The 22,227-nt window shown below is 39.6% G+C and overlaps 1 protein-coding gene across 2 annotated transcripts in view; it reads right to left on the reverse strand.

Moving 5' to 3' along the window:
* Positions 1-11,007: 11,007 nt before the first annotated feature.
* Positions 11,008-22,227, reverse strand: part of akap7 (A kinase (PRKA) anchor protein 7) — a 49,713-nt gene continuing 38,493 nt past the window's right edge. The window contains exons 10-11 of one of the 2 annotated variants that reach the window (XM_086263701.1): positions 18,054-18,089; positions 11,008-13,771 (exon numbers count right to left, since the gene is read on the reverse strand). In XM_086263701.1, coding sequence (XP_086119827.1) covers positions 13,551-13,771; positions 18,054-18,089 — 257 coding nt within the window. In that variant the 3' untranslated portion in view covers positions 11,008-13,550. The remainder of the gene's footprint in view (positions 13,772-18,053; positions 18,090-22,227) is intronic. The other variant, XM_086263702.1, reaches the window with a different exon arrangement.

Below are 22,227 nucleotides of genomic sequence, written 5' to 3' on the forward strand. Positions count from 1 at the left end.
GGGTCCGTTGATCGGCGGAAAGAGGCGGTTTCTCGCAGCTTAAGTACAGTTTTTTGTTTTACTGCGGTTTTTCCCGAAGTCGCAAAAGTATGACGTCACAACATTCTGATTGGTCACTTGCAATGTTGATCCTGGAACAACATTTACTATGTTGATCTGGGAACAACACCAACATAACGATATCAGATCGTGCGGGAAACACTGGCCGTCTGTGGCTCCAGAAGTTTGTCAGCTGATTGGATTATTTGTGTGTTTGGGCACATTTGTCTGTCTTGATCTCATCTAAGCTTATAAAAGCTGCTTTTGTAAGTCAGCAACTTTTGAGGGAGAGTGGAAAGATTAATATTTCTGCTCTAATCTGTCATGCCTGCATGAAATAAACCGAATTAAATTCAAAATATAAGCAAAAACCACAAGTTATATCACATATATTGCTTTGTCTTGTAAGATCTGCTGCTGCCGCCTCACGCCAGGTCACTCACAGTCATGCCTGGTCAGTCACAAACAAGCACACAGTGTTCAAATTAATTTGCTGGTGACATTTCTCTGTGGTGTAAATTAGAGTCGTTATTAGCGCAGAGTCAAAACAATCTTTACTTGAGGCCGGAGGGACATAAACAAGGCTGCCAGATACTCTATGTGAAAGTGAACCGTCAATAAATCTTTTCTGTCACCTTCCTCTTTCTAATCACCTCACACAAAGATGCAATGACCAAACGTGCACACACGCGCATTTTTAACTCTGTAAGGTCCAAATGAGACAATAAAATACTGCTGCCTTCACTGGCTGCAGGAACTTTTCCACTGGATTCATGCAACATGATCTGTTTCACAACATTTTCTTGTGTTTTATTTTTAGAAGCCCGGACTTTCATGGTTGCCATCACCTATACATTTTTTTCAAAACCTCATACAAGTGTCAGACCATGCCATCAGATGTTTACTCGATGGCACGTCTATAAAACTTACTTAATTTGTAGACATGGTCACACACCAACTTAATCAAATGTATTATTTTACTTTTGTAGATTGTATCTGATTCAATGAGAAGTCTGTGTGTTTAGCTTCAACAAACTGCTGCCTTAAAAATAAAAAATCAAGTAAATTAAATTAAGTAGAAATTTTTATCGTTGACTTTTAGTATGTTCCTATGTCGGATTTAATTACCCAGACGGATATCTTTATGGGAACTTTATTTTGATTAATTTATTTAGAAAAGACCATAACTGATATAATTTGCCCAAACGTGCACTTCCAAAAAGACCAGGCTGAATCAGTGACTGATTAATGTTTTATCCTAGGTCTCTCTTTGCTCTGTGCTGTCTATGTCTGCCCTCACCCCACCACATATTAGTGGAAGATGTTTACCCTTCCCTAAGCCTAGTTTCTTCCTGTTAAAACAGTTCTTTCTTGCCACTGTCATTAAGTGTTCAATCAGAGGGGGTCATCTAATTGTTGGAACTTTCTCAATATTATTGTAGAGTCTTTACTTTACAGTGAAAAGTATATTGTTGTGAATTGATGCTGTATATAAATAAAATGTAATTTAATTTAATTTAACGGAGTGTCCCTGACATAACCAGAAATGTCAAACATATGCTTACAGTACGCTATATGAGATTTTAAAAGAGTAAATACTGGGCATAATTTCATCAGAGAGACAGAATCATTTCAGTAGATGCGCATAGATAAAATCTGTCTGTAATATTAATATAAATAACTGACTGGCCATATATGTAACGGCTTTAAAGGTGTCCTGTGCATGTAATCAGAAACCAATTAAAATCACAGATTTTTAAAAAATGAATCCACAGAAAGCAAATAACCATCACTGGCATGTCTTGGTACACATAAAATGCAGTTGTCTGAAGTGGCTCTTACCACCTTTAACATCTTTTAAAAAATTATTCTCAGGCTTATTATAAATCACACAGCCATTTTGACCCTGTCAGTATGCACAGTCCTTTTTCTATTAACGGCTAAATTCATATGACAGGCCTCAAAAAGCCTTTTCCCTGCTGCTGTATGAAAAAGTTCAGTTCATTAAAATGAATGTTGTTTGTTCACTCTGACCCAGCGGTGTGCTTTTTTATCCTTGTGTGTCTGTATGATGTACTGCAGATAGCCATCATGTGTTTGTGTTGATTCACTCCATCTGTGGTGAATGATGAGCCCACTGCTCGGATGCTTTGATGAAAAAAAGAAAAGAAAAAAGAAAAACATCGCACCAGCTGTGACTGTGTCATCGCTAAACCTGAGTGAAACCTGGTCAGGGAAAAACAGAGGAAATGGCACGATTATCTGAGAAGATGACCTCAGGATTAAAGTTTACACGCACCCGTGTGATGAGTTATAGTCACATCTGTGCTGTGACGGGAAAACCAGAAAGTATAAATCAAACAGAGCTGAGAACACAGATATGAAATATGGGTACATATGAAAAACATGACTGAAGGTGAGTCACAACTGAGCTGATTATAAAAACCATCGCAGAGGCTAATGGGTGAATTACTGTTTGTTTTGTTGCTAAAATTTAAAGCACAACTGCAATCTGGGAAACGTGTTTGCATTTGACCCACCTGACAGCAGGTGTTTATCACGACAAATTAACAGAAAATGGCTTTTGAGGCAATGTAGAAAGAGTTTTTACAGTTTGACAAGCACAGTCCATTGTTTCCAAAGCTGTGCAGCATGTAGGTTGACAGAGTAGTTCATCACAGCTGCCGTTTGCGGGTGAACAGTTTCACAGTGTTACAAATACCTGTTCCACAATGTTGTAGTATCACAATAATACTGTACTATTGCAAAATGAGCAATAAAAAAATCAGCCTTTTAGTTTACATTATGAAAATGTAATAAAACAACTATCTGCAGAATGAATGATGCGTAACCTGAGCTGTCCTAACACAAATGACTAACATTTACACATTTAGACAGCTTACCCTTAATATAAGGAAACACAGCTGTTGTAAATCAAAGAAACATGTTGGAACAGCTCGTCAGATTCGCTGTTTTACTTTGTCGAAGTAGGCGGGGTGTTTTTGCTGAAATTGGGGTTCAGCATGTTAGCGCGGGGACAGTCTGCAGACGGCATGTCTACCTGCAGAGAGCATCTGTGGTTGATGGAGGCAGTGTACAAACCGGTCTGCAGGCTACTCCTTCTTGTGCTGTTCTTGGTTCTTCAGAAAAGGGTAAAGTTATACAATTTATTATTTATAATATAATGATGCTGAACTTTGGGTGGTGGGGCCCCCTGTGAATTTTTGCTCAAGTCCTCGACAGAGATCTAGAACCATGAGTGTTTCTGCTTACCCTTGGCCACTTCTAGCTTAGCTTCTAGCATTGCCCAATATTGCTTATGTACTTTAGGAAATTCTATATATCGACAGAGAAAATGGGCTAGAGAATCAAAAGAAGGTAAAATCTTTTTCAGTTTACTTATATTTACATTTTTAATTAATATTTACTATTCATATATAGAGTGATGGGCTATTTCTAAAACCACTTATTACCCACAATATAATGAATTTGCATTTTGTTGCCTTGTAGCGATACATTTTATCTTTCAGTCTAGTTGAGTAGATGCAGCCACAATCATGTGGAAGACTGCTGGCTTGATAGTTGTCAATCAACACCCTCCAGATGGAGAGTAAGCCACAGAGAATCATTACTAAAAGGCTGGCTGTGCACAGAGAGCTGTATCGAAGCAGATCAATGGAAAATTGGCTGGAAAAAAAAAGTGTGGTATGAAAAGATGAAAATACAACAGGAATGACCAAAACCTTGAGAGGATTGACAAAAAAAGCAAATTCAAGAACTTTGAAAGCTTCACCAGGAGTAGTTTCTGGAGGCTACAACTGTCACATTCCTGTCACACACAATATCGAACCACTCCTGAACCACAGACAGTGTCAGAGGTGTCTTACCTGAGCTAAGGAGAAAGAGAACCAAGCTGTTGCTTAGTGGTTCAAAGTCCTATTTTCAGATCAAAGTATATTTTGTATCCAGTGTAAAGTTTCTGCAGTCTGTGATGATTTGGGGTGGCATGTTTTATTAAATCCAAAGTCAATGCATCCGTCTACCAGGAGATTTTAGAGTGTTTCGTGCTTCCATCTGCTGAAAAGCTTTATAGAGATGCTGACTTCCTTTACCAGGAGGACAGTGCCAAAATTACTACCAAATGATTTGTTGACCATGTTATTACTGTACTTGACTGGCCAGCCACCTCATATGACCTGAATCCCACGGAGAATCTACAGAGTATTGTTACAAGGAAGAAAATACAGACGAACTGAAGGCTATCAAAGCAATTCTGGCTTCAATAACACAGCAGGGCCACGAGCTGATTGCCTCCACACCACACTGCACTGAAGCAGTAATTCGTTCAAAAGGACCACCAACAATGTGTTGAATATATAACTAAACATGTATTTTGAACTCATTTTTGATTGCTTTTAGGAAATCTTTAATAATTTGAGGTGCTTGAGGTAAGCGCTAATCATCAGCATTAAACCAAAAGAGGTTTGAAATATTTCCTTTATGTGCAATCAATTCAGACTTATTTACCCTATTAATTTTAATTATTTAAAAAAGACTTAAAGTGCCCCATAATGGCTCATAGAAAATAATAATCATCACTAAGAAAGCATTTTATAGTTTTATGCATTGTGTTGAAGATTAAATAGCAAAAGAATGAGAGTAGCACAGGATACCATGAGGTATTTATATTTATTAATTTAAGAAAATCGGTTTGTTCTATATCTGTAACGAAAATGCATGCCAGTATTTCTTTAGCCAAAGCTGATCTTTTGCACTTAGTGTCTAACTGCTGGTGGGTTTGGTAAGTACATAATCCAGAACTTCCACCATCCGTCAGGCTCTAATCGTTGTATTTCAAACATATCACACACAAATATGCTGCTGTTTGAAGACAGGCCTGCAATTTGTACTTGTCCTGGTGTTTGACAGATACAGTGCCACTGTCTCTAACAGATCCTGTTGATCCATATGTGGGTAAGTGCAGGAGGGTTAGCTTGTTCATATTCCAGTCATGTTTGTGTCACCTTGCAGCTGAGGCTCTTCACCACAAATAATTCCTCTCTGTTCCTCCTCCTCCTCCTCCCTCTGAACCTCATTTTCTTAAAATTAATACTGCGATAATTGCCCGCTTTCCGCCCACAGCCTCAGTGACACAGCTTTTTATGTTCAGATTTTATCATTGTTATTACAGTATTTCACAGAGTGTGTATATCTGGCACTTCCAGGCTGTTCATTGAAGTAGGGAGAAGTGAAGGGAGAATTAAACAGGATCCACAAGATGATGATGGAAAGATGGCTTGAAAGTGCACATGCACTTTGTTTTAAAAACACACTGTCTGAATGTGTTCAGGAAGGCAGATGGTGCCATGACCCGAGACTGAAATAGAAAGAAAAAAAGAAGAAGGATATTTTGTCTTTCAGAGCAAGCAGAGAACAACCCTGTGGGCTTCAGAGAGTGTGCACACAACATGTATACACAACACAGAAACAGCACATTACAGTTAATGGACACTGGCCACATTTCTTTTATTGAATTATTTTTTTAAAAGCTCAAAATAATAACATTTATAGGTCGGGACTGTGAACCCCAACCAAACCCGATCTGAAAATGGCTTAATTATCAAAGTGTCCAACAAAAAAAAAAACTCCCAAAAAACTAAATGCTGGATCCTGCACTTCCCAGAGTGCTCACAGCACAACCATATTAGACCACATCTGCCTGGTGAAAGCCACAAATATTTCAAACTCTGTATCTCAAGTTTGTGACTCATACTTTCTCATAAGTCTCATGCCAAAGCTGTGATTTGTAATTCATGGCACTCCCTCAGACGCCAGAGAAAAGCTCAGTAATCCTCAATGACCAGTAAAGTGATCTTCATGTTTAACTCTGCAGAAGATTTGCTAAAATGATAGATCTACCTTAGAGTTGTTTTAATTTAATCCAATTCCAGTTCTATTCTATTCAATTTTATTTATATAGCGCCAAATAATAACAGCAGTCACCTCAAGGTGCTCTATATATTTTTTAAGATAAAGACGCTGCAATAATACAGAGAAAACCTAAACAATCAGACAACCTCATTTGAACAAGCATTTGGCAACAACAGGAAGGAAAAACTCCCTTTTAACAGGAAGAAACCAGAACTAGGCTCAGGGAGGGGTAGATATCTGCCATGGCCTGTTGGGGGTGATGAGAGAAAGAAAGGATTAAAACACACTTTAGAAGAGAAGAGCTAATGATTAAATGCATGGATGTGTATAAACCCATAGTGACTGAAAAAAGATGAGTGAAGAAGAAACACTCAGTGCATCATCTGGTCGTTAAGTCTGACCACATTAGCCGTCCAAACGCCACTTCAGGTCCCAATGTCAAATGAACTCTGCGGCATCACTGAGAGTTAAAAACTGTCTAAATTCTTTCATCTGCAATAAAATGATCAGTGTGGAGGCTCTACCAGGTGTAACAATTACGTTTAACATGCAGGCATCCATGAAAACAGAATTTCTGAAGTTAAACGGAGGTTAGCAGGGATTTAGCTCGCTAGTTTCCATCTAAAGATGAGATACCATGTTCTGATTGAGGGATTTCTGAAAAATTAAAAGGTACAGCTCTGCTATCACTTCTGACATAAATGAAGACAGAAAACTAAGCAGCAGCGATGTTTGTAGGGTTACTGAAGTTGGGCTAACTGGTATATAATGATGTGCTACGTGGTGGCTAACAACACAGCTATGGTTAGTATAATATAAACACATTAGCACAGTGAAGCTGGAGGATGAACGCTAACTTTTTTCCACTCAATAAAAGTTAGCACTCGCATGGCAAGACGCTGTTAATGGACCAAACCGAGATAATCCATCCACAATCAAGGTTAGTCATTAATATATTGCTGCATGGGCTGGGCTGTCGTTACATCATAAGGGTTTTTTTTGGGTTTTTTTTTTAAAAACTGAGCTTTAAAAAATGCTGCTGATGAGTGTGGTAATACAAACTGAGCAAGATCGACAGTGATCACCCCCTTTTTTGGGGGGCTTGTTCCGATTAAATAATACAAGATACAAAGCATTAAGACATCTTGAAAACATAACAGCCTTAATAAAAGCAGAGTAGTTTGGACCCAAATGCAGGGTTCATACGTCATCACTTAACAACCGGATTGGAAGCCCCCGGCAGCTTAGGCCTATTGCAGCATAACTAAGGGAGGACTGAGGGTCACATGATCCAGACCTAACTATTTGCTTGATTAAAAAGGAAGGTTTTAAATCCTATTTTCTATTTACAGTGAGAAAAGATGTAACAACTGCATGCTGGAGCTCACATTGTGCAGAAAGCCAGAAGAAACTCTTGCTATGCTCTTCAAGGTTAAATGGACTGAAGGAACAGCCCAGGTGGTCACAGGGTTCATGAATATGCAGGAGCAAGTTCTATGAATGATTTCTGTTTCTGATGAGCCACAGCAGGTACGAAGCCCTACTTCTAACACTTTGCAGTAGATGCTATCATTGACCTTGTGATGAGCTGACATTTTGCAGCAGTGAAGTCACACTATGAAACGTTAGCACTGACAACCCAGAAAGTCAGGAAGAGTAGTGCCCTTTACTCTCCTATTTGATGGGACTGCAGAAGAACAAGCTTTCACATTTACCCCGATGTGAAACTCTGAGAGGGCCGTAAATGGGTGACAGCCGAAGACAAGATTTCGAGAGTGTAACTTTAAGATTGCTAAACTGATTATTTGAGTCACACTGGATGGTGATAGAAACATGCCCTCCATCCACCCTCAGCCTCACAGTCACACTTGGCTTTGTGAGTGCTGGTGAATCACACAGTATGTGCTGCCATCACTGTACTATATCGCATACAGGTCGGCCGATGACTGAATCATGGAATCGGTTGTGCTGCATTACTCTGTGTGATTCAGCAAATTCGCACATTATGAGGGAAGCTGTGAAGTAAAAGAGCTCGGAGGGTTTCCGCCGATAACACCCTGGTGACCCCGTTTTACAGAACTCTTACGGACATTTTCCATTTATTTAAAGATGATGTAAAAAAAGAAAAAGAAAAAAGGAAAGCTCAGAAAAAAAAAGACTTTAACAGTGTGTACTTTACTTATGTGTATGTGCTGGTTGCCTGCCTTCCTAGAGATGGAGGGTCATTAATGTAAACAAGCAATAAGGTTATTATAATTTCATTATGAATATTATTTTGATTGAGTGCTGGAACAGAGCTTTGAATCGTTTCCAAGTCACGTATTGACCGTTGTTTTGTTTCTTGATGGCTCCAAAACTCAGTGTCCGGCTATCTGCCTCCTACTGATCAGTAAGCAATTAAGCAAATATCTAAAGAGAGCACACACAACCACATCCATACGGTTCATTGCCTCACCTTTAAAGCTACATCAGGGGTTTCTTTGGCCTTGCTTTCCCATGAAGCTAGAGAAAAGAAATACAGTTGTCAAATCCTTCAGGTCTAATACAGTACTGTGCAAAAGTCTTGAGCCATCTCTCATTTCTTTATATTTTGTTTCCAAGGAGCCCGAGTTTCGTGTAACTTTTAAAGTGGTCTTGAGAGCATTAGTTCTTCAGGCTATAAGAAGGTCTTTCAAAGTTTTTCTTTGGACATTTTCTGCTTTTTCACTAATTTTGGTGATTCCCAAAAAGCTGGCACATTTCAGCATGGTGTGCAGGTTGTCTCTAAAAAATTTGAGGAAACTGGACAAGTGGAGGACAAAAGATGAAGTGGCAGTCCTAAAAAACATCATCAACAAAAACAATCCGCAGTAGATGAACACATACCTAAAAGTTATTTTCTTAAGAAATAGGAAGACTCTGATGTGAGGACTTGAGAGATTGAATGAATCAGGTGAGTCAAGATTAAGAACGAGTGGGATGTGGCTATTTCCGAGTGACAGGTGGGTTTCTTGTTAAACAGTTGGTAGCCAAAGAATTTGATCTTGTTCATTTATAAATCAATGGGCACCATTAGACTGGCTAGATTTATTCTGCTTCGTAAAAATATAACTGGAGAGAGAAATCAGCCTTTGCACAGAGATTTAGTTGGACAGGTTCAAGTAGAACAGACTCATGTTTGAAAGCCACCAAAGTCACTCTAAAGTTTCAAGGTGTAAGTTGACATCTAACAGGTGAGAAACTGTATATTCAGACATAAATGAAAAAAATAACAGGGGGCAACTTAAAAACAGCTTGTCACTAAAATAACAGCAAAATATGTACTTCAGTGTACTATTAGAACATCAGTTTGAAGATTCCCATCACTTTGCTGTTGTTTCTAAACAAATACCAGTTGAATTTACCTGTTTGAGTTGACGTGAAGTACGTTTTCCATTATAAGCTTGAATAAGGATGTTTGAAGTGCTGCGACTACAATAAGCAACTATAAGTGAAAGATTTGTAGCCTATAAGCCTATTTTATGTGGGACGCAGAGTCCTCTCTGCCATTACATGAAAGACCTTAGTTACCGTTATTGAATGCATAGCAATACAATAAAGGGAGATAGTGTAGAGATTCATGCCCACATTGTCCTAGTGCTTCATGTGCATCAGCTTTGAGGTGGTTATATTTGTAAACAGAGCCTTTTCTCTCTATTTCAATCCTTCCTCGGTTTCAGCTGAGGCAAAATAAAAATCGTGTGTGGGTGTGCTTGGGGTGTGAAGGGCCTGTGAATGGTAAATGCATAATGGTAAATGTTATTTTCAAAAGCTGAGATGTGCACAATTTAGCAGTGATGCTTGGAAAGCTGATAAAAATAGAAACATTGCTTTAAAAGGATTTTACATTCTTAAGAATCCTGATTCAAATGTTTTGCATAATGGTGACTGGTTGCTTTTTGGATAATGGATTTTGGTTTTGCAAGAGCAAATTGTGGTGATTCAACAGACAAAATTTTTGCTCCAAAATGTTTCTGGGAAAAACTGGGACCTTTTACCGCAAGGACACCATATTATCTATCGGTTTCAGTCATGCAATGCAATAAATTTTTCTTCAGGGGAACCTTTAGTGTTTGCATTAATGTTACTTAGGCAAGTACCATAAATCTAAATGGTGAAGCAGATCAAATATGACCCTGTAGGGCAATAGCATGTTTGACAACAGCATGACCATGTAACCCGCTACTTTGAAAAAGGCTGCTGAGTAAAACTCGAGGAACATGAAACTAGAGCCCAGGGTGTTCATCCAGCCTCTAAACTCCTCAGATCAAAATCCCAGTGACCATCAGCGGGATGCACTGGAACTCAGCAGCCAGTTGCCCAAACCCAGAGTTTCAATTGCAAATGCACTGGTGGCCTGGATGGAGGCAACCTGTCACCAAATAATCGCAGACTGCTTCAGGCTGACTGCAATCACTCTCAGGTAGATTAGCAACATGCTGCAATCAATCACAGTAAGTGTGGGACAGTGAGTGCAACTCATCCGCATCTCCACTCAGCTGGTTTGCAACCGGTTGTCAAGCGCCTATGTCATTTTGCAGTTAAGTGACCATACTGCAGAAACTAAATCACAATTTGTGCAGGAATTTCTATTTTAGATCCATGAAGTTCAGGCTTTGCTCTGAATGCAAATAGTTAATTTGGGAAGTTTTGTTTAAATTTTGTTTGTAGATGGCAACAATTTGCCTAAAGTTTGCACTAAAGTTGCTTTGAAGGTGGCAACTGACTGAGTGGTTCCAGACCCATCTTTGACTCATCTTCAGAGGCAACAAGGCTTCAAAGACTGCAGTAATTTTGAACGTGCTGCGGTCTCCCACCACTGTGACTCCAGCATATACAATTGTATCGAAGTAAAACAGTCCCTTTAAAATGCTCGCCATTGTTAAAATAATTTTCTTACTGTAATCTTAATGTAGCAACACACACACACACACACACACACACACACACACACACACACACACACACACACACACACACACACACCCAGACTGAAATAAGGAGACGGGGATAAGAGGATATTAGTTCTGAATCTCATATCCTGTTTTATTGTTCAAATATGGCAGAACAAGATATACAACACAGTACAAACAACACACCCACTCAGTCAGACATACACGTGGAAACATGGAAAGGCAAACAGAGAAGACATATTTGTACGCTTGTTCACACACGCACACACACACGCAAGTCTGAGTTTGCATGATTGATACAGACAAGAATTTCTCAGGGGAACCGCTGATCAAACGTCCCACAGACAAACACATCCACGCTTTCACAGACACATGAACAGGCCAACAGGACAACTTGTGTATTAAAGGGGATTTTAAGGAGATTAAGGACCTGGTGACAACAAACAAAAAAAAAAAAAGCGAAAAGAAAATATTCAAAGTCCACCTTAAGACAGCTACCCCCCTCCTCCTCCTCCTTCCATCCGTCTGTGTTATTGACCGTTTAAGTAGGTTCCACAGAGATGAGAGTGCATTTTCCAGCTCACACCTGTTCTCACTGCAGGGAAATTAAACCTCAAACAGCTGAAAATCAAAGTCACTTTCTTTTTTCTTACAATGGAAATAACACATATTCTGTTTTATGGTGGACTTTTTAATTTTTTTTAAAAACATTTAACTCAAGAATCCAACCCTTTAGCCTCAGGCTGATGTTTAAGAGACTTTGGCAAATCCCCGAACCTACCCCACACGCGGGGTAAAAAACATCCTTCAAGAAAACAAGAATCGCACGAGTTTGTTTTAGTGACTGAAGGCCACTTTGATCTGAACAGTATAAACCTGCTCTGTAAAATCCGAAACCAGTTTTTAAAAACATAAATTACAAAAATCTTGTGCTTTGTACACCTTCGAAATACAAACTAAAATCCAGCGTCTTCATTTTTTATGTTTTTACATTAAATCATGTAAATCAGCTGTAAGACAAAGCAGCTAAACAGATTAAATAATCACTGTTCTAGCTGTTTCCTGCAGTAATATCTAATTTAACACTGGTGCGTACGTATTTCTGAATAACAGTGGATGGATTTCATGAGCACAACGCTATAAGGGCCTATGTCATTAAGCTTACATTAAAAAAAAAGATGGAAGACAGCGAAATTAGGAGCTGTGGGGTTCTCAGCTGTGAGGAGCTATTGTGGGACTCTCAATCACTGCTTGCCTTTAACAGCTCTTCCATGTACAGTACTACAGAATCAGATGCTTCTCAGCATCAGCATACTGATACACCCCAAAACAAAAACACTGAGCCTCAAACAAACGGACTCCAGCCTGTGTCACAGACTTAACAATTGACCAACTGTGCTGCTCTTTAAAAATGCATTTCATAGAGAATCAAACAAAAAAAAGAAAAATCACACTGATGTATTAGAGAGGAAGGCGAGTTCTGAAATAAATACTTAAGTCTAACAGTAATAACAGCTTGTCAAGGATTTAATCATGAAGGTTCTGGCATTAACGGAGAGACGTTTTTGGCAACTCATAGTGTAATGTTACGCTGAAGCACATCATTTTATTTTGTAGCATCCCCAAGCCACCAAAGTTAGTGTTTTTATTTATTTTTAGTGGAGGTTGATTTATAGGATTTTGCTCAAAAGCATCACTTAAGTTTCCAAAGTGAATCTATCTCAACTCCATGATTGTCTCGGTGCTGCCTCGGTAGTACACACTCTGGTAATGCAACTGTAATATATGACACTAAAAGCAAAGCTGTGGGGTGGGGGCAGGTTATGTCAGTTTCTGTACCAGACGTGAAGAAGATAAAATAAAATGATAGAAATATAAATAAGATCTATTTAAGTGGACTGCCAAATGCAACAGAAGCTTGCACAGATTCAAGTCCAGCATACTGACGCGTGTCTCACACTTAAGTTTGAAGAATCCAGCCAGTCACACGGCCTCTTCAGCCACAAAGATGAACAAATGATTTTCTGTCTATGAAGGCAGAAGACGTTTAAAGGATGGTGAAAGACTCTTCACCTGAAACCGTTTCAGCAAAAGGCTTTTTTTTCATTATCAGAGGGAAATAAAGGACATTTCAAGTTCATTTTAAAAGGTAAACTAAACTATAAACAAAACTTAATTTTTCTTATTCTAAAAGGGCAGTTTTGCAGTGATGGGTCACAGTGAAGCCTTAAATACGGATGAGTGTCTCTACAGGAGTGCTTCACATCTGTGTTCTGGGTTTGAGTGCCAACATGTACCCCTCCCCTGCAGATCAGTGCAGAAGGAGGGACGAAACTCTCGCTGTTAGATGTAGGACAGCAGAGTTGGTGCGGTAAGTCAACAGGCTAAACAGGCTGGCCTGTTAGGACGGTCACCTGGCGTTAATTTCAAGCTACATCTATTTAACTAGCACTGTGTCGAGCTAGGTCAGGTGGGCGGGTGGCTAGCGTGGCTGGCTAGCTGGGTTAGCTGGTCAGCAAAGCGGGCTGACTGGTTGGCTGGTTCAAGCTTTGTGCCCAGGTCTTACTGACTCTTCTCATGTCTAACCAAGCTTGGCTGATGGTGTCCGGACTGCTGGTTTTTCAGTCTCTGCGCCTCGGTCGGGTGAGGTCACTTCCTGTTCACTGTGATGGAGTTGGCTGTAGTGTTCGTCTTTGTAGCAGTTTCCTCTGTATTTCCAGGGGGCTTCACTGCGGCAGCATTAGGACCGCCCCCATTCTGAAGTGTTTCCTGTTTGTACTGTTGCAAGGCGCGGTTGACGGCGTCCTCGACCAGTCGCTTGCTGACCTTCAGCAGCTCCGCCTCGTCTGGCTCAGACCGGCGACGCCCACCTGGGTAGCAAAAGCACAAGTATATGAGCACGTCATGTCCATTAACAGCGAGTTGAAAAAAGTAATCAATCAACTTTGCCAATAAAAGAGTTTGTCAGCAATATTGTGGGGAAACAAAAACAAAGAAAATCACATAATTGATCAAAATCAACAAATCTTAGAAGATCAGTGGAATTGTGCCAAAGGAGAAAGCCATCCAGCCATGGGCCAGATTCAAATTACTTACTTTAAAATTGTTTAAAAAAAAAATAAAAAAAAGGGTATTGGACATAGCAAAACATTTTACATAAATATTGCCTCAAGGTCGAGAGTCTGGTCAGTAACGACCCCTCCTTCCCTTAGTTAGCTCCAGTTGCTAGGCAAAGTGTGTACCACTTGCAGTTGCCGAGTTGCTGCTGGACTTGGTGGCAACAATGATGCAGCACATGGGGGACTCTAGTGAGTAAAACTAGTGAGTAAAACTTGCTTCTTACCAGTGCAACCAATATGTTTCAACACATTGACTTTAAGTTGAAAGTCAAATGTTGCCACGTTTCTGGCTTGCATATCAATTTTGCAAGTTTGACTACTGCTGAGTAAGTTGTTGGCGAGTATTTTCAGACAAGCTGGCATCTGCCATTCAATCTATGATGCAGCACTAGGTGCAGCACACTCTTTGGCTACCAATTACACCTGGCAACTCCAAGCAACCTCCAGCAACCACTTGCCAACTGGTTGCGGAACACGTACGTTTCCCTAGCAACTGGATGTTGCCATAGGGTCAATGACTGATCTGTAAGCCTGCGTGACTGAGGTCTAAATTCGTTTTAGCCCATATTGCGCGTAGTTTTAAAATGTAATAAAGGCAAATTTTGTATAACTGGCACCTTCAATGTTAAAGGCGACCTATTATATTTTCACACACTGTTATAATGATGGGTGCTCCTATTAAACACAAACCAGTGCACAAACATCTGAATGATGTCAGTGATAGGAGATTTCCACAGTATTGTCATCAACCTGAATGCAAAGCTACGCTACACAGTCCAAGAATAAAAACATGGGAGTGATAACAAGGATGCCAATGAAACTCTAAACCCGATTTATACCACCATCGTCAACTGTCAGAATATAAATGCCCCCTTGTGCCTGTAAAAGGGCATGTTAGAGCAACATCAGTACTCAATAAAAAAAATATCCAAACCCATCATGAAACTGCTGATTGTTCTCTGTGTTTGTGGCTCCAGCTGAGCTTCCACTTCACCATATGTGTCAGGAATTAGTCAATTTTTAGCTATAGTGACATTTAACTCGACGGTAAATTTGATTGCAGCACTAAGCTGCTTCCTGTGGTGTCTGAGTGCCTTTCTGATGAAAGCACGACCCGTTTCATTCTTTTTCTAATATGCTCAAAATGAAAACAGAAAATAACCATTAATCTGACAATAATTAATTGTGTGGATTCTGCACTCATCACAGACTGAACACGGCGACAACAGATTGATGTCGCAATAGGAAAGAAGTGATCGTTGCAGAGATGATAGTCACAGAAGATGTAAACAGCTGATATTAATTTCCTTTTTGGTTTGAACACCAAAGCAAATCATTTAAGTTTAGTTCAGCTACAGACAAAACGGCAGACAGAAAGACGGCAACGCCAGTCAGAAGAATCGCCGAGATGGTCAGTCAGTCAATAATTCATGTAGAAAGAGAGCAAAGCAGGCAGGCAGGCTGTAGGATGGACAGGCAGGAGCAAGCCATTCAGAAAGAGAGTAATAGAAAAATCATTCAGCCATCCAGTCTGTCTGGCGCACACAAACACACACAGGTACGCACAAACACTATATAACCGCATTAGCTTTTGATTACCAAGGCCAAGCACAAGATTCGCACACTAACCCTCTTTACCACAGAATCCCACTGGGCCCATAGGTTTGTTTCATTTGAAATCAGCGTCGTGCTCTATTATTCATTATACAGTGAGACAGAGCATACAGCAGGAGACGACGATGATAATTTTGCTGAGGTCAGAACCAGCTGAGAGTATGATGCGTAATTTATTGTCATCTGTTGTTTTCATCCGACAGAGGTGTCTCAAACCAGCCATGTGTCACATTCTCTTCTTATGTTTTTTTTAATATTAACCAACAAGATGGTGAAATTAAATTAAAGCAAGTTCTGATGCTGTGTTAATTGTTCAGTCATCTGCTGTTAGACTGTTACATAAGTGACAATCCACACACAGTGAATCATTTTATATGAAAATCCTTCTGTGCAGACTACTAAATTAGCATACCCATGAATAATAAATACAACAAGGTGCCACCGACCTTGCTGTGCCCTCTGTTAATATGCAAATATCAGTGAAGTGCATCTGCTGACCTCTGTGCAGAATATAATACAGTGGCATCAGTCACCAAAGACCGACTGTGAGCTGAAATCTGTTATCCAGACCACTGGAATAAGTCACTGTCGCGAGTATATCACCTCCGCCACGGTCTGATGACACGAGCACTGTGCGACTGTGGATTTATGCTGTTTATGCCAAGCGTCCAGCCTGGTAACAGCACGCCAAACAGAAAACAGGAGTCGTCAGAACAAGCCAGCAGTTGCTTCTCACTCATCTATTTAACGTCCCCGTGTGCTCGAATCAGCTTTTCCATCTATTGTTTTTGAACATGTTCTGTTTTAGCAACTTGAGGTTTATCGATGTTGTGCTTTCTACAAAACGCTGCTGCTGTTGTACTGAGATGTTATTTGATTACCTGCCTGCTTGTCTTTTTGAGTGAGTCATACCTCTGATTGATGTTTGTTTTTCTATCTACCCTTTAGTTTTAGTGACTGAATTCACTGAATATGCCTTTCTCAGTAAAACTGCAGGCAGATTTCTAAGTAGCGCAGAGTGGCGCTCCTAGCACTAATGATCACAATCGTTTAAATCATGTGACGGTCATCCTGTTTAGTCTTTGCTCCACTCTTAGAACTCCCTCACAGTCAGCGCCACAAAGCGTCCGCTCATTACTGATGACCGGTTTCTGATTCATGAGATAAACAGCAACTGGGCCAATACTTATTTATTTATTTTTTAAGCAGGGAGCATATTCTGCACTTTACTTAGGCAACCTCCTAGTGGGCGACAGTCTGAAGTAAAACAAACATTAAAATGTTTGCAGTCCTCTCTGCTGTCAGAAACTGTTTAATCAACATTTAAAATATAGTAAAACTGCAGTAAATGTAGTTAAATTAAACTGTGCCTAACAACAGTAAAGCTGTAATTTGGTCAAACTAATCTCTGCTTTCTTTCTCGGCAGCAGTTCACATATAAAAGCTGAAAACTGTACGTTAATTGTGTTTTGTTATTTATGTTTTGTTAAATTTTATGCTGGATATTTGAGGGTTTGTATAAGAATGCATTAGAGCTGGCATATTTCAATATGTTTGGTCTAATCATCATTTTATGAATTGAGAAATAGCCCAGTCAGTGACGGTTACAGCCGGAACAAACTGGGTGAAACCTCGCCTCTCATCAAAACAGAAGAATCATATCACGGTGGGAACTGTGTAATTTACTGCAAAGGACAAGACGACTACAAGAGATATTCCTCAACAGGGTTCTACTGGTTCTACAGTTGAATTGCAGTTTGTACACATGCTGAACCCATTATATGTCCACTAGTTTCTAAAGGTCTCAACCCAATTTAAGTAATTTATTTGAATATAGATTGAAAATAAAACACATGAAGAAGGAATGTCTGTAATAAAATATGTGTAAGTAAATATCAAAGTAAGAAAGGTAAACCTAAAATGTAAACAAGGATTATGATTTCGAGTGCAGGATGAATTATTTTACTCAAATGAGGGAGGTGCAACTGAAACAAATACATAAAACCCAGCAGCACGATTAATGGACAGCCTACTTAATCACTTCCTGCCCAGATGCTCTAAATAGGACAGAGACTGCTTCTGCTTCCACCATTTACGCTAACTTAATAAAGAGGAATGAGATTGTATGTGATTGGATTACAACAATATTAGTAAAAATACTGAGAATGATCAGAGAGACGATTTGGATACAAAAAAGCAACGAGATGGTATCATCTTTTGTAATCAATAAACTGGAGATTATTCCAAGGCAAGAAGTAATCACACCATTAATCAGCCTGAATTTGATTGTTGTGAAGGTATATGGGAAATGATGGCTTTAGGGTCATTGCAGTTGTAGCTTGTAATCAGATGCAGATCACACTTTGAATGAACCCTCCCAACTCTGATTGTACACATATGACGGGAGGAGGACACGTACTTGAGCGTTTAGCACGGACTGGAGCCTGAACCAAATCTGCAACACAAGCACAAACATCAAATATTAAGTAAGCACAAACAAACAAAGCAGACATATTCTGGCGTCTCAGGGATTGCACACACTCTCCAAACAGCGCCGTTATAAGAGCCTCTTTGTGTGTTACCACGGGGGAGATACTTTCAGTGCTAGACAGCAGTGATTTTAAACATTAGTTTTGGACCCCGGGGCTACATGAAGCCTAAAATGGATGCAGAAATACTGTGAAGGCAAAACTGTTAACCAAAGCCACTGAGTCATACTACCAAAATATTGCATTAGGTTGGACAGAAGGATGGAGAAGGAAAGCAGGGCACAATACCGTGGGCAAGTTTTCTTCTTGTAAAAAGTGGCTTTTAAAAGAAATCTGTTGCATACCAGAAGCTTTTATTTTGAGGCTGCACTTCAGAAAATAAAACACTGGACAAGATACGATGACATAAGAGTGAACTAAAACCGTGACTTAGCGCTTCTTGAGCTCCTTCCGTTGCATTGAACACCCAGAAAATATCGCTTTCGATGCCAACCTTACGTAAGGTGGTTTCGTCTTGCTTGTCAAAGGTCTCTTCTGTGTCTGTATCTGTTAATGTGACTGCATGTTTCTATCTGCCTATTCAATCTTGACCTGTCGAAGTGACGGCCTTTATGATGGCAGTAAAGCCATCCTCTGTACCTGTTTCTCACCCACACACACTAGCAGAGAAACAGATAAGCTTTTCAAACTGCGGATAAACGGACTCCACGGCAACGAGGCTGACAGACACATGAATCTCACTCGCTCAACTTATCTCTCTCTCCCCCTCACACACACACACACACACACACACACACACACACACACACACACACACACACACACACACACACAGTGTTCCCACAATTTCTCAAAGCACCAGCCCTCCTCGTATCCTCTCCTCTCGCTGCCACTCTGCTTTTACCTTCTCTAACCTCGCTCTCTCTTTATTCAAACATTTGTTCCTCTTGCTCTCCCTCTCTTCACCTTTTTTTTGCTGGCTGTGTAGTCATGGTGACAGTGATGAGAACCAGACACACACTTTTAACAGCAAAAGGAGGTTGTACCGACTTTCCATCTGTTTTTGTTGTCAAGTTTAACTCTCTATAGCCTCTAAGTATCATCTTCTCCCAAACCAGTTCGTCTTTACCTATTTGGCTTCTTTGCCTCTTTCTTACGTTCCACTTCCTCACTTTTTGGCCTTTTTCAAGTCTCTAAAACAGCTTTTTTGGTCTTATACTGAAAGAAAAAAACAGTAGAGAAAAAAAGTTACAAGCGCTCTGCACTGAGGTCCCATCATCAAGGAGTGACCCTAATCATACGCTAATGTAATTTTTGTTCTCGTTTCTAAAACAAAGGGGCAGAGGTTCGTTGGTTTTCTACTTCGATCCAGGCTAATGTATCTGAACTATCATGACTAATACATCTTTTAGTGTAACTTTATTGACTTGACTTTATCCACATCCAAACTAGAATTACAGCATTACTGTTAAAATGATTACATTACAGCCTTACAGTTGTGTCCCTCCCGTAATCAGTCAAGGTGCAGTGTAGACTTTAAAACTAATTTTATTAGTAATTCAGTTTCTTATCTTTCCCTGAGTCACTGAATAATAGGGGTGGGGGGAAAAAAACGATACTGTGTAGTATCGTGATATTTTGTTTGCTAATAATGTATCGATACAGGGACAGCAGAAATCGATATTTTGTTACAAAAAAGTTTTTGTGGCCTGGAACATGCTCTGACTTCAGAGCATGTTGATCAGCTCCTTTTTCTGAGCAAGAATCCTGACATTCCTTCACTGTCCAAATGTGTTTAACTTTTTTTATGGCAGCAATAAACATGACATACTTATTTTAATTTAAGACATGTTTTATTTTAATTAAGTTTAAAACTTTTTTATTTAATGTAAAATTATATATTTTTTTAATTTACTTTGAAATTCTTCAGTTGCTGAAGGGGCTGCATAGTTTTCACAAATTGCATAGTTCAGAATAGCTATAATTGTACCAGATGGTTGCATTGAGTTAAGTTGGACTAGACTGTAATACAAACCGTTCAGTTTGTCAACATTAAAACTGACTGAAATGAGAGAAAGACTGAGTGCGAGACTTTGTTATTAGATAAAATGAATATTGATAAAGTTTACCTTTATGTACAGAATCTGAATATCGCAAAATATTTTTAAAAAATTGCAATAATATCGTATCGTGCGTTAAGTATTGTGATAATATCGTATTGTGGGATGTATGGTGATTCCCACCTCTACTGAATAATGGTCCAAACAAGGGTTTTGCAAATCCTTTTGATATTACAGTAAAGCTGACCCTTGATCTTTTACAGCCACAATCTTATCAGTTCATCCTTGGCTTTAGCAGATAGATGGAGACTCCTTTCAAGAATTACTGTGATGACATATTCACAAGAATGGGCTTGGCACTGTCACCATTGACAAACAAAATCTAAGACGTTTATTACTAAGTTTATTGTTATAGCTGTTGCAGAGTCCATGTGAAAAGTTGTGTAAAATGTAATTAGTTCCCTCAATGTGTTTAGGACATGTGACAAGGTACATAAAGACATATGAAATCACTATTCTGCTACTGCTGCTGCTGGTTCAGATCCACAGAAACTCAACCAAATGAATATGCATTCAATCAACAGCAACAGAAATTGTCTTATTAAATAAAACACAATTCTAATCTTAACATGTGGAGTGGTTTTCAATAACTCAAAGAGGTTTTCTATTAAGTTTTCTAAATAAAAAGGTCACTCTGCCACAGTCACAGCATGTCCATGTACTGATGTTAACATATAGTTTAAAGCATCGGAGCTGCTGGGTGTTCTTGATATGTTCTCTTTGTTCCTCTCTGATGTGCTCCTGCTGTCTCGGTCTCTAATATCTTCCAGGTCTCATAGTTGCTCCGAGAGGCAAAGGTTGAAAGGTTCTTGCTGTTCTTGGTGTGCAGACGCTATGTTTAGGATTTTGACCGTACACTGTCAGCTTTGAGTCTGTACAACGTCAAGTGGCAGTGTGTGTCTGCTCGAAGTCACCACTCCACTGTAATATATGTTGCCCTTTGAAGGGACCGTTAAACACCATTACTGCAAATTCTCTTACACAACCTCCCCTACTTATTCATCTTGCTTTTAACAGCCTTTTCTTCAAGAGAACCATTTGCAGGATTCTGTTGAAACCTGGACAATTTCACTTGAAAATATCACCTCTTGGATGGATGGATATTCTACTGAGCCCAAACCGGAAATTAAACGGACCAGATAACGGCAGCTACTGATGATGCAAAACCGTGCACAGGAACTAGCTGTAGTATCTAAAATGATCCTTAATAATCGCATTAAATTGAATCTAATTTACTGGATTGTGTTTGCTAACTATCTAAAAATTTGCTGTCATAAATACACTCTTTTTACTTTGAATGAGCTGATCATTTTTGAAAGCTCTCACAGGGGTTTGAGCAGAACATCAATGCAGCATATCTGCAGAAGGAGGATGAAAGGAATGGGTAAATAAAAAGGAGGAGGAGAGGAGCGTGTTTGGGCCCTAGAGGAAGGCTTGCTGTATCATGAGTGCGTGCTTTGACCTCAGCATCCGCAAACAACTGGGAAAACAGAAGAATTTCATAGTAGTCTAATAATGTAGAAGAGACTGAATGTAAAAGCTTCTTCTTCAGTACGTGACTTTAGGAAGCAGAGGGTAACAATATCTGTGCAATAGGATGGAGCTTGAAATGAGAAAAAGCAGGGGGGGGAAAAAATGAACTTGGTGCATGCGAGGACAAAGACGAAGAGAGAAAGCTGAGGTTGAAAAAGAAGAGGCCGGCGGGGTTTTGTAGGCTGTGGAGGGGTGAGTTGGGGTACAGAGCACTGACAGTTTGCAGAGAAATATACCAGAAAGTTTTCCATACTTGATTCTGACTGCAGCAGAGTGCAGCACATTTATGCCTGATTCTCAGCAGCCCATATCCTGGTATACACTTTATGAGGATGAGCTGTCCATGGATCGTTTATTATTAAGCACCAGGTTAGATTTTATCACCGAGGAAAATTCTGCAGCTGTAACGTGGCTTAATTTTCCACTACTTTGTGAATCTTGCAACACAAGA

This window comes from Aulonocara sp. 'chitande type north' Nkhata Bay, linkage group LG15, assembly GCF_057382095.1.
Source record: "Aulonocara sp. 'chitande type north' Nkhata Bay isolate Kocher_YH1m ecotype deep benthic linkage group LG15, A_spYH_male_GT1.1, whole genome shotgun sequence".
Classification (NCBI taxonomy): domain Eukaryota; kingdom Metazoa; phylum Chordata; class Actinopteri; order Cichliformes; family Cichlidae; genus Aulonocara; species Aulonocara sp. 'chitande type north' Nkhata Bay.